This window comes from Notolepis coatsorum (genome assembly GCF_963971535.1).
Source record: "Notolepis coatsorum genome assembly, chromosome: 8".
Lineage (NCBI taxonomy): Eukaryota > Metazoa > Chordata > Actinopteri > Aulopiformes > Paralepididae > Notolepis > Notolepis coatsorum.
In genome coordinates, this window is record NC_140172.1 from 141,395,538 (window position 1) to 141,407,918 (window position 12,381).

The following is a 12,381-nucleotide window of genomic DNA, read 5'->3' on the forward strand; positions in this document are numbered from 1 at the left end:
GCTCCAGGCCAAAGAGCGAGTGGACCTGTATATTGGATTATTCTACCGACGACGGCTAGCCTTCCCCGGCTTGGATTATGCTTTGAGTACTTTGATTATTCTATGGATAAAGGCCAACACTGCGGTGTGTTGGAAATACCCCCCCCAGAGAGGACGACAGGTGAGAAGACGCTCTACACGACGAGGTCGTCTCACGTCTCTCCATCGTGGACCGGAGGACGCCGGCCACAGAGAGTCCAACTGCTTTCATCTGTGGATCGAGGATCGCTGGGCACCGGGTCGCACGACTGTGGGCTCTCCCAGGATACCCTCGGCCAGACGGGATACAGCCAGACTCTACCCCCCCCCCCTCCAGCTGTCCTACAAGCAGTCGGAACCTTCCCCTAGTGTATCCAGCTATATAATCATTCAAGTATCATTGCTATTGTTCCCTAAATATTCCAGGTTGTATATTTGCTTCCTGCGCAATCAGAGATTGGACATTCGATATTGATCTACCTACGAATACTCATTTGCCATAAAAGTGCATACTATTTCAAATCATAAATGTAATTAAGTGATCGTTGTACATACCTTTTGCTATGTATTATTATTAAACGCAGACTTTCGACTTGGTACATTTGTGTTTGATCCGTTTCATCAGGTGGGAGTGTTTATCATAATTATTTATACCTAGTACTGGGTGGCCAGAGTCTAAAGTACAAGAGGTAGTGGTAGTAAGTATCATATCTAACAATACAGTCAGGGAATTGTACCCCTCAGTTACAGTTATGTTTACATTTTTTTGTTTGCTTTGGTCTGATGTGTGGCAGGGCTTTCCCCAGGATGGTCAAACAAGATGGGGCTGTGTCTCAACTAGGAGGTGGTCTAGAGGCGGCTGAGTCTCAACTCAAAATAACTCTAACCCTAACTAACCTTACTGTCATGCACTTGTCCTAATATACTAACCTACACTGTAGCACTCAACACTTTGATGAACATTGTTACTCAGCTGATAGAGTTGTGCCCTTCCTGTTGTCTTGTTGTACAAAACTTTAAGTCGCTTTGGATAAAAGCGTTCAGCTAAATGACAAAATGTAAATGTAAACTTGGTATAGTATACTGTGACTTTCTCCAGACCGGTCTTCTTGGCAGAACCAGAGGAATAGAAGGCAACATGCTCATGAGACCCAGAGAGAAAAGTAAATCCTGCACCATTGATTTATTAACCTGACGTTTCTGCCACAAGGAGCTTCCTCATCAAGACATGTGATGTCGTCATGACCCGTGACTGAAGACACGTGGGACTTAAAAATGACCAAACGCTTAAATCTAACCCACACATCAGAACAAAACATGTAAACAAAGTGCAATACCAAGAGGGGATCTTATGCCTAGAGAGGGCGCTGTTTGATGGTGTTACACATGCTACCTTTTTTAATTGCAGGTAAAATGGCTTGACGTGACATCACTGCTGGTATCTTGTGCATCATTAACCCTTTCACTGCCAACACTACAGAAGGTTAACCCTTTACTATCACAGTGTGATAGTAAAGGGTTAACCTTCTGTAGTGTGGCAGTGAAAGGGTTAACCTGCTGTTGTGTGGCAGTGAAAGTTTAAACCGTTTGGTAGTGCAGCAGTGAAAGGGTTAACACTGACGTCTGGTCTCCTAGGTGATCGTTGGGACGGACAAGTCCTTCACCTACGACCACGTGTTCGACCCCATGGCAGAGCAGGAGGAGGTCTTCAACACGGCAGTGCTGCCCCTGCTGGCGGGGTTCTTCAAAGGTACATCTTTTTGGAATAATAATTAGTATGGATGTCCGATATTATCTGCCTATATTGGCATTAAAATGTAATATCGGAAATGATCGGTAGGCCGTATCGGTTTTCAAAAAAATTTATTTTGTTTTTATACATTTATTTAACCTTTATTTACTCAGGCAAGCAAGTAAGAACAAATTCTTATTTTATTTATTGTCAAGTATGCATAATGTTGTGTTAATTCCATGACAAGAGATATGTAATGTTAATTACCTGAAATTATTCCGTTTCTTTGGGGGGGAAACCCCGCATATATCGGTATCGGTTGATATCGGTATCGGAAATTAACACTTTAATCGCCATGGGTTAAATTCATAATTTACCATCCCTCGCCAGCTCTATTTGTCTATGGAGAAGTTCCCCTTCTTTGCAGGGCTATAACTTTTTAAATTCTATTGCTAAATTGCCATTATTATGGCCCATTCAATGTCCTATATGTATTGTTCAGGGTGTAGCAACGTTAAACTTTTTCATTCACATATTCATACTAAAATATGGTCTAAAGTATAAGTATGTTTTTATCGTTTTCTGCAGCTTTCTTCAGAACGTGATTTATAGCCCTAAATGCATTATATTGATGATCAAATACAGTTTGGTAGGAATCTGTGCGAGATAAAAAGTTTCAACTGGACATACTTCTAGAAGTTTCTACGCATCATCTGATGTTGACCGGATGGGCGGGGGATCGTTTATAATTCCGTGGGCAGCGTTAGATGATTCATCCAGAGTGGGTCATATGTTCATCAGATCAGTTAGTATAGAATACGTTAGAAAATAACACTGAATCTTACCGTGGCTTCCTCGCGCCGCTGGCAGATGAGCGTGGAACAGATTTGTTTCTATTATGGGATGTAGAAATGCCGATCCATTTCCAGGTTGTATAATAGTATATACGTCCAAATAACGTTGTTTATTGAGTTAGGGCGAGCGATCTATTATCCAGTGTTTCAAGATGGAGTCGCGGGAGCTATAGCGAGTGGCCGGACCACATATGGATGAGTACTACCGGTTCAAAGGTTAATATCCGGTTGGCGATCTGCCGGTCGGCCACCAGATGGCGCTCTTGAACCGCTAGAGAGTTGAGAGGAGATCAGCAGTGTGTCTCAGGGCTCCGGAAAGGAAATATGATTTCGATGACAGATTTTTGAAATATTGACATCAAAGACGAGTTACGGCGTCTTCGGCAGAATGAGCATGGCTCGGAATGACGTGAAAACTCGTCCGCTGCGATCATAGTGTTAAGAGTTGGACAATATCGGTTATCGGTAAAAAAGCCAATATCGAACATCCCTACAAATATGCAACATAACAAACAAACATCAAGTACATATATAGCCTTAAGCCGTTCAAATAATAAATGTATAAAAAAAATTAAATAACAAAGAACAAACAAAAGTCAAAACTCAATTAATTTAGTCATTTACATATTTGAAAAGGAGTGGGAAGAAGCATACGCTTATTTAATCCCACCCCTATTTACTCATCAGAACATACTATATTTTATTTACTAATTCATACATTACTAGACTTGTATTGAAGAATGGACTTAGTTAACAATACATTTTTTAATAATACCTTATTAATATTTGCCAAACTGTATGTTACCCTGTAAAGTTCCTCTAGCCATTTTCTATACCTATATACAACTATATACCTACATATGCACGTATATATATACATACATACACATATACTGCCAGTTATCAAACCCCTTCTTCATCTCTGTACAGGTACATCTGTTTGGAATAATAATAATACACTTTGTTTGTAGAGCACCTTTTATACAAAAACTGTAGCTCAAAGTGCTTTACAGCTTGTAAAGTTAGCACAAAATTGGCAGATCAAGAACAATGCATAAAGTGCAGACATAAAATAAGGATAAAATGAGCATCAAAATAGAACATTAAATCACATTAGGATCTAACATCCCAATAGGCCTCTTTGTTTACGGTTTGATCAATTTAAAAATATACGGTAATAAAAGAGTAAAATAGTGCAGTGCAATAAAATAGTTAGTAAAATAAGACCATAACAATAAATGAATCAAATAAAATAGCCCTTATTTACAATACAATATTCACAGTGTCGATGTAATGAGTAGGCGGCACAGTGCATAAGAGGTAGTAAGATAAAAATATAATAAAAGTAGTGATTCTTCCTGGTCTGTTGCCCCATACAGTCATTTGCAGACTTCTATACGATGACCACAAGGCTATGATTATTTTCTTGGTTAGTGATGTGAGATGATGCTTATAATGTTCTCTTCAGTTGAATCATTCAGGGTGAAATGACACATGTTCTGGTCTAAAACAGTTTCCTCCCCCCTTCCTTACCCGGAGTGCCATCCATCCGTCCAGATAGTTTTGGTGTGATTACTTTAGATTTGGAGATATCTGCCGTAGAGATGTCTGCCGTCACACCAGGCCGTGTAGACTTTTGCCAGCAGCTGGAGAACTAACGGCTGCAGAACTCAACTTATTAGTAAATGTCTGACCACTAAGGGCGGAATCCACAAAGGGTTTGTGCGGCTTTTCCCGACGCATATCGCTCTCAAAGGACGCGCAGCGGGTGAAATGAAGGTGGCCCATGCGTTGCTTCAGCATTGCGTCCGGTGCAATTGGCATGTCCCCTTTCTATGTAAATGAGCCTCGCAGGTGATCATGTGGCAGCAGTAACAGCGTGACCACGAAATAATATTTCGAAGGAGAATATCACTCTGGATGAAAAATCAAGGATGATATTGAGCAGTCAATGTTGTGGCGTTAATGCTCCAGAATAAACTCTATTTATGTATTCCGAGTTGGTTTCCCACTTCAGTTTGAAGTTTGTTATTTTCTTCTTTTCTATATAAGCGACAATTAAATGGGATATAAACGAAATAAAATATAGCACAATAGAATATAGTACAATAGAATAGAGTACAATTATAAGTGACGAAGCTGTCTTTTTTAACACGGTCTGCTTCCCCAATGTCGTGGGCGCGTTTGCCTGCACCGACTCGCATTGCAATTGTACCACCCTGAGCACGTTTTTTGAAATAGAAAACATACCCATTATATCAATATCCAGGTGGTGTGTAATGCCAGTAATTTAATTACTAATGTGGTTGCCAAGTTCCCTGGGTCAGTGCACAACAGCTACATCTTTCGGAACAGCAGTCTATACCGAACGATGCAAGCCATGGATGGCAATACATGGTTAAAAGTATTCTTCAGAAAACGTTTGTGCTGTAATAATATTCATTGCAAATATAGGAAAAATTATGCGCTTTTGTATCATAGGGGACGGCGGATACCAACTCCATGGGCTAGCTCAGTGCTTCTCAAACTTTTTCTGTCGGGCCCCCCTTTGGCGGACCAAAATATTTTGGGCCCCAACAAAATAGTCATGAAATGGGCCATGTTTAAATTTATTGAAATAACACCAATATCGTGACCTTTCAAATTGACAACACCTTCCCTCGCGAGAGCCACCTTGCCTCGCTGTGAAACAGCACTGCAGAATGGTCAGCTCCCATCTCCTCACACAGCGCAGAGAACAGGCGCGCTTTCAGGGGTCGGGTTTTGATTAAATTTACCACGTTTATAACTTCTGTCAAAACCTCATTCAGCTCAGGGCTAAGCTGTCTTGACGCTGGCGCCTCTCTGTGAATTTACAGTGCGTCCATTGCGCGTTTGGCGAGACCCCCTTGATGAGCGCCTGTAGCCCCCTCCTTTTCCCTGCCATGGCCTGCGCACCGTCAGAGCAAAAGCCCACACAGTTCTCTCATTTCAGTCCATGTTCTGTCAGGTAACTGTCAATAGTTTTGAAGAGCTCATCAGCTGTCGCTCTGTTTTTGACATATTTGCAAAACCGCAGATCTTCACTCAGTGACTGGGAATTTACAAAGCGAACATAGGAAATAAGCAAACAGTCTTTATTGCTGTCAGTCTTTGACAAGGCAACACGCATGTCATCCTCAAGGCTCAACTTGGCCACTTGGCAACACCTTAACTGCTGCATCATGAGATACTTGGTACTCAGCACCACACTCTGAAACTAGCTCTCCAGGTGGTATCAGATGAGATTTCAATGAGTTCTTCCTAGAGTTTGGATGGAGATGTGTCAGGAAGCTTTGTCTCAATGTTGTCTGTAAAGTTTTTTTTTATCCAGAGTAACTTGGTAATCCTTTTCTGTGTTTTATTAAATAATGATTTTCAGATTTTGAGAAATGGTCAAACTTATCCAAATATGGTATTTTCATGGAGAACAGTGCAGCTGCAACAGATAGCACTTTGGTGATTTCTGTAATCCAATTTTTTTTAATTTTTTAATTTTTTTATATAAATCTCAAGGCCCCCCCTGTCATGCCTCTGCGCCCCCCTGGGGGGCGCGCCCCACACTTTGAGAAACACTGGGCTAGCTGATGACTCCTGTGCGTAACCCAACGAACGTGGGAGATGCAGCATACAACCGGGCTCACATCAGAATGTGCGGTGTGATCGAGTGCACATTTGGCTTATTAAAGATGCACGTTAGATGCCTCAATCGCACTGGTGGGGCACTGGTGGGGCAATGCTTTACAGTCCCCAACAAGTGTGCCAGATAGTTGTGGTTTAAGTTTAAATATAAGTTTATTTGGATCCCCATTAGCCTCAGCAGTGCTGGTTCTTCCTGGGGTCCATGACACGTAAAATACAGTTACAGACTCTATACACTCACAACATTCACATGGCATACAGACAATTAAAACAACAATAATACTCCTAATGAAATTCATAATACAATACAACAATACCTACTCATAATTAATTCATAATACAATACAGCATAATATACTATTTAGCTTACATACATTATCTATGTTCATATCAACCAATTATCCAATCTTCTATTAATATATCTATATCAGACCCATACCTTTTCATCCACGTATATCCCTATCTCTTTATCAGACGCATACATTTCCATTTACGTACACTATATTAGGGAATGTCAATGTATTATTATATTATTTATTGTTATACAGGCCTAGGTTATAATCACAATAAAGGGGTGGTGTATTATAAAATGAAATATGACCTAAGTTAAGCACAATAGAATATAATATAATTATGAAATATAGGCCATGGCTTTACAACTTAATAAAGCTATTTTCAAGTCTTACTGGACAAAATAAATACAAATAAAATATGAATTAATGTTCAATCTAAATAATACCTCTTCTGTATTAGAAAATCCAGCTTTCAAGAATATATCTTTGTATCTTTTCAATGTAATGTAAATTATAAAACAGTAACCTCACAAATATATGCATAACTTGCAATTAGTGTACAAAATGAATTTATTACACACGTAATCCTTAGAATGATTGTATCATAAGCATTTTATATCATCATAAATCAAACCAAAACATAATTTTGAGGCATCAAAATAGTTTTTAATTATTTTCTTTATCTCTCTGTATATCAATTCTGTCAACTTTGCCATCAAACTCTCGCCTCGCACAGCTCGACCGGGACGGTAAATTGGGAATTTTCTCTGCAGTTAATCTGTAATGTACATTTTCGCTTTGGCATATTGTGAGCAGAATCAATGCCGGTCCGATCTGTCCGCTTCCTCCTCGGTTTGTGTGAGCGTAGTAGGGCCGCTCACAAAGCAGCCTTCTCTGGGAAAACGTCACACACGCAACAGAGTACCGTGGTATTCGGTGCAACACGCCGTTAAATGTAAGAATATGCATAATGGTCCCGCGGAAAACGTCCGGACTGATATCTGCCAACAGCGCTGCTGTCAGGAATCCCCGCGAGCAAATCAGGAAAAATAATGGGCGTGTCAACGCTGGTATCGTCCACGCAATGTGCTTTTAGTGCAGGGGTTGGGAACCTATGGCTCGCGAGCCATATATGGCTCTTCTGGTGACAGCATATGGCTCCCAGAAATGTTTGAGTAAATTTTATTTTTATTTTTTTTAATACTTGTGATATTTCTTAATACTGTGTCATTTTAAAGTAAACAGAAATTAGTTTTGAAGATACAGCTAATAGTATCTGTAGCTGAAGATATAGCGAGCAGAGCTGGCGAGGGAACACAAGTGGACAGAAATTAAAAATCTTCAACCTGAAGACCAGCTGATTCTTAAAACGAGCTTCCTGTGACATACCACACAATGCAGCGTGAGTATTGCCGTATTGACCATGTTTGGCTCTACATATGCATGTGGGCAGTCATTCTCGCATATGAGGAACATTAAGACCAACCTACGCTCACGTTTAACTGATGGAAGCCTCAACGCCTGCATGAAGCTCAATCTCACCACGTATGAACCAGATTACAAGGCCATCAGCAAAACCATGCAGCACCAGAAGTCTCATTAAAAGTAAGACATATTTAATTTATTATATTTTAAAAATACTATATGGCTCTCAATGAAATATATTTAGAAATATTTGGCTTTTATGGCTCTCCCGGTCAAAAAGGTTCCTGACCCCTGTTTTAGTGGATAGCTCGTAAACACAGAGCACAATCCGCGAGTGCGATTAGCTTCGCGCAAACCATTATTTGTGGATTCCGCCCTAAGTGTGTCTGCCTCTTAACCACCAACACCTGTACGGACTTCTTACCGAAGTACACCCGTCACCCCCATATATTATTATTGGGATGTAGTTTAGTTCTAGTACACGAAACTGCAAAAAAAATCCACGGAGAATAATGACTTACGACCAGCTGAACAAGAGAAAGGTGTCCGACTACCTACTTGTATGAAATGTGATGTATTGATGTGATTTGGCTCCAGGATACCACTGCACTGTCCTGGCCTATGGGCAGACTGGGTCAGGGAAGACTCACTCGATGGGAGGAGCGTATACATCCGCCCAGGAAGACGACATCGTGGTCGGAGTCATTCCACGGGTCGTGCAAAGAATCTTCGAGGAAATGGACAAGAGGGCAGGCCGGGAATTCTCACTGTCTGTCTCCTACCTGGAGGTTAGTGATGAGTTCAAGTTGTTCTGTCTCATTAGGGGCTCTGCTTGGCATCACTCTGCACTATCTCGCGTACGTGCACGAGCACTGAATAAATTCCACAAATGTACCTTTAATACCAGTATTAGTCTGACCACACCCCTCATCAGCTTACCTTCATAAGCAGGTGTGTGGTCACCTGCTCTCCTCCTTCTCGCTTTCACCACAAGGAAGTGCCTGGTAGTACCCCACTTGACGTGTTGTTAGTTGAAAAGAGTTGTGACGAGTTTACATTGTGCTTAATTTTTTCTTCTCTCACATCTGTTGTAAAAGAAAAAGTTGGGTCATAATGTATTCCGCGGAGAGTAGACCCGCTAGACCTACTCTTCACCAGCGGTTCACCATTCCCGCCTCCGTCGTGCGCCTTGGTGCTGGGCTGTTGCCACTTTCGTGGTTGCCGACCCAGCCCAGGAGGCAGCCGATGGATAGTTTGCCTCACCGAAGAGCCGAGGAGTCGGTGCCGTCGCTCCGGCGATGGCCTGATCTCGACTCTCGTTCCGGGGAATCGCCCGTTGGTGAACGGGGGGTTGTCTTGGAGCCAGAGGATTTGCGACGCAAACTTTTCGCGTCTGCCCGTTCACGTCGCAAGATGGTAGCGTGCAGACGCGAACGGCCTGGTTTTGGGGAACTGCTGGAGACCAGCGAAGATGCGTCCGGCTCTGGATTTCCAATGGAAACTGAGGACTTCATGGAAGAGGCGGACGGGTTTTTGTATGATGGCCCCGTGGAGGAGAGTATCCCTCCTCAGGAGACCCCGGAGGGGGGGAAATGGCTCCATGGGGCTCCCTGTTCGAGGATGTCGAGGAACCACCTTGGCCTCATCAGCAGGATGCCCTACTGTCGGCCACATCAGACTGTGGCTCCTTGACCAGTCGCAGCCTGCTGTATGTGAGGGATGCGGGGTCGGTGGAGGAAGGTCCGCAGGGGGAACTGCAGGCTTTGTTTCCCGAGCTCATGGCGGTAGCCGCCGCCGCAAACGGCGTGCCGCTGCCATTGCCTGCACCTGTCCCTGATGACCTCATAGGTCATCCCTGGCAGCGTCCCCCGGTGAGAGGGGTGGACGTTGTCTACCCATTTTTCCCATCGATGGGGGCCTATGTTCGTCGGGGTCAGGCGGTGTCCAACATCATGGGACTAACTCCCGCCTACGTACCAGTTACGCGGGTGTCGGGGTTAGTCAAAGGTATGGGGGAGGGCGTGCCTCGGCTTGACAGTCCGATGGCCGCGCTCCTCTGTCCGGATATGGTGTGGGAACCCCTATGCAAGCCGGTCCTCCAGGGGAAATCGGCTAGGCGATTGGCTTATTGGGGTGACCAGTCATTCATCGCTGGTACACAATCGCTGGCTGCGGCGTCTAACATCGCCCACCTGGCTAGATTTGTATCGGGGATAATGACGGGCGGCACGGATCTGAACGAGGTGAAATGCGATCAGATCACCCAGGCTGCGGGAGCTGTCCTGCACCTTTCCCAGGTGCTGGCCATAGCCATGGGGAAAGTGCGCGCCCTGGCCACCCTGGGCCAGCATCATCTTTGGCTGGAGCAGGCCCGTGTGCCAGAGAAGAAGAGAGCTCCTCTTCTGACGGCCGCCCTCTCCGACGCTGGCCTGTTCGGGAAGGCCCTGCGGTTGATGACCTCAACATGCAGAGAGATGGCAGAGGAGAGGTCCATTCTCCAACCCCATTTTCCGCCTCCCGTCCTTGCCGGTGGAGTCAGAAGGCTTCCGTGACGTCGAGCTGTCTCCGTCGCCGCTACCACTGCCTCCGCCGCCGCTGCTGGCCCTGCCAAGAGGGCCAGGGGACGAAACGGCGCTTTTGCCACCGCCGGCCCATCCACGACCGGAGGAGACGGTAGGGAACGTCGTGTCCAGCAGACAGTAACCTACCGTCCCTCCAGGGCTCCTCGGGGTGGCAAGACTCGAGCGGCGCGAGGTGGCAGACGCCGTTGAGTGACTTTTCCCCTCTGTGTCCCCTCTCCTCTACACCCTCCCCGGCCCCTCTATGATTTTGTGCCTTAGAACACTGTATAATTTAATAAAAAAGTTCCCCGATATAAGGGGGACTGTGTTTTGGCCGAACAAACTGTGTGTTTCTTCTAAATTCATATGGTGGGGTTGTGTATATATGAATCTGCCCTTTTACGTTGTGAGATGAGTCGTGTTGTGTTACGAGGTTAAGCAAGGTCTGCAACGTACACTCAGTAATAGGTTCTATTAGCTTGATGCTCCACATGCAGGTAGAAACTGGTGTTATTCCATTGCTTGAACTAAGTATGTGTCTCACAATGCTGTGTTGTTTAGTTGCAGTAATACTCGTACACACATTCCACGGCCTAGCCGTTTACTCTCGGTCAGCGTTTTTTACTATGTACGACATAGTCAACGGGTGTAGGATTCACACACAGGCGACTTGTGTTTTGTTGTAAAATCCTGTCACATTTTTGTGGGTAGCGGGCATTGTATTAGCTTATGCTATGCATTGCATTCTACCGGAGGTTTTCAAGATGGCTACGGTTGTTTTTCTGTGTGTAGGGTATGAAGGGTGTTTTTCGTGAGGGGGTGTCGAATAAACCCCTCCTTTTCCCACTTGATTGGTTTAGGGGATTTTTGATCTCTTCTGCTGAGCCAGTCAGGGCCAAGCCGGTGGGACGTCTTGGCAGGGGGGGGGGTTATTCTACCGACTCCTATTACAAGACAGGAGCCGGCAGGTTTCCCCGCCCGTTGTAGCGGTGTTGCTATGGCGACGCCTTCCATGAGTTGAGGTGTCTTAAAGGTGTCGAGTTAGGGCGTAGGGCTCACAGTTCTGCTGCGCCCGATTTATGTGTAAACTTGAGTCGGTTGGTCACGTGACTCACAGTTGGCATATCTTTTTCATGACTATAAACTCATGTGGGAAGGTGTTTCTGGGAGGGTCTGGTCTTACACTCTGATTAAAAAGAGTGACTGGATTAAAATCATGTGAAAACAGGTTTTTTACTCCCAGCTGTGCAGTTGGGTCATACGGGTGATGCTTTTTCTTTATTATTATAAAGAGTTGAATGTGTCTATATGGATTGGAAATGAGGGTCCCTGATGGAAACAAGACTAACGTCTTTCTCAGGTCTGCCTCCCCTTAACCAATTGTGTGTATTGCGGCGTACTGGGTTGTACCCTTTCTGCGATCTGTTGGGTAAAGTTTTCATTCATTCATTCATGGAGTTGATTGCATCTCGCCCCTCTTGTCGTTCCCCTGGGCGTCTTGGGGATTCAATAAGATGGTCTAAAACAGCCTATTGTTGATGTGGGTATGTCAAAACGCACACATAGTGCTAGCTCAGGATGTTCTGTTGGACATTGGCTGACTGGCGCGCCTTGATTGCTTGGGTTTAAAACAGCGTTTTTATGAAGCAATTGGGATGGGGTTTTTTCCTCTTCCGACACCCTGTGTGGTTGTCGATGGGTTCCCGTTCATATCAGGGGATGATAACGGAATGGATCTGAACATATGGGGAAGGGTCTCACGCCCTGGGGGTGGGCCGCCGGGCGCGGGTCGTACCGAAACGTCTGGGTGGCGCCTTCTTTTTATGTTTTAGGATCAA

At 44.4% G+C, this 12,381-nt stretch overlaps 1 protein-coding gene across 5 annotated transcripts in view; it reads left to right on the forward strand.

Moving 5' to 3' along the window:
• The window catches only part of kif4 (kinesin family member 4), a 93,657-nt gene that overhangs the window by 19,171 nt on the left and 62,105 nt on the right, over positions 1–12,381 (forward strand). For all 5 annotated transcript variants that reach the window (XM_084319926.1, XM_084319930.1, XM_084319928.1 and 2 more), the window contains 2 exons: positions 1,654–1,768; positions 8,580–8,770. In XM_084319926.1, coding sequence (XP_084176052.1) covers positions 1,654–1,768; positions 8,580–8,770 — 306 coding nt within the window. The remainder of the gene's footprint in view (positions 1–1,653; positions 1,769–8,579; positions 8,771–12,381) is intronic.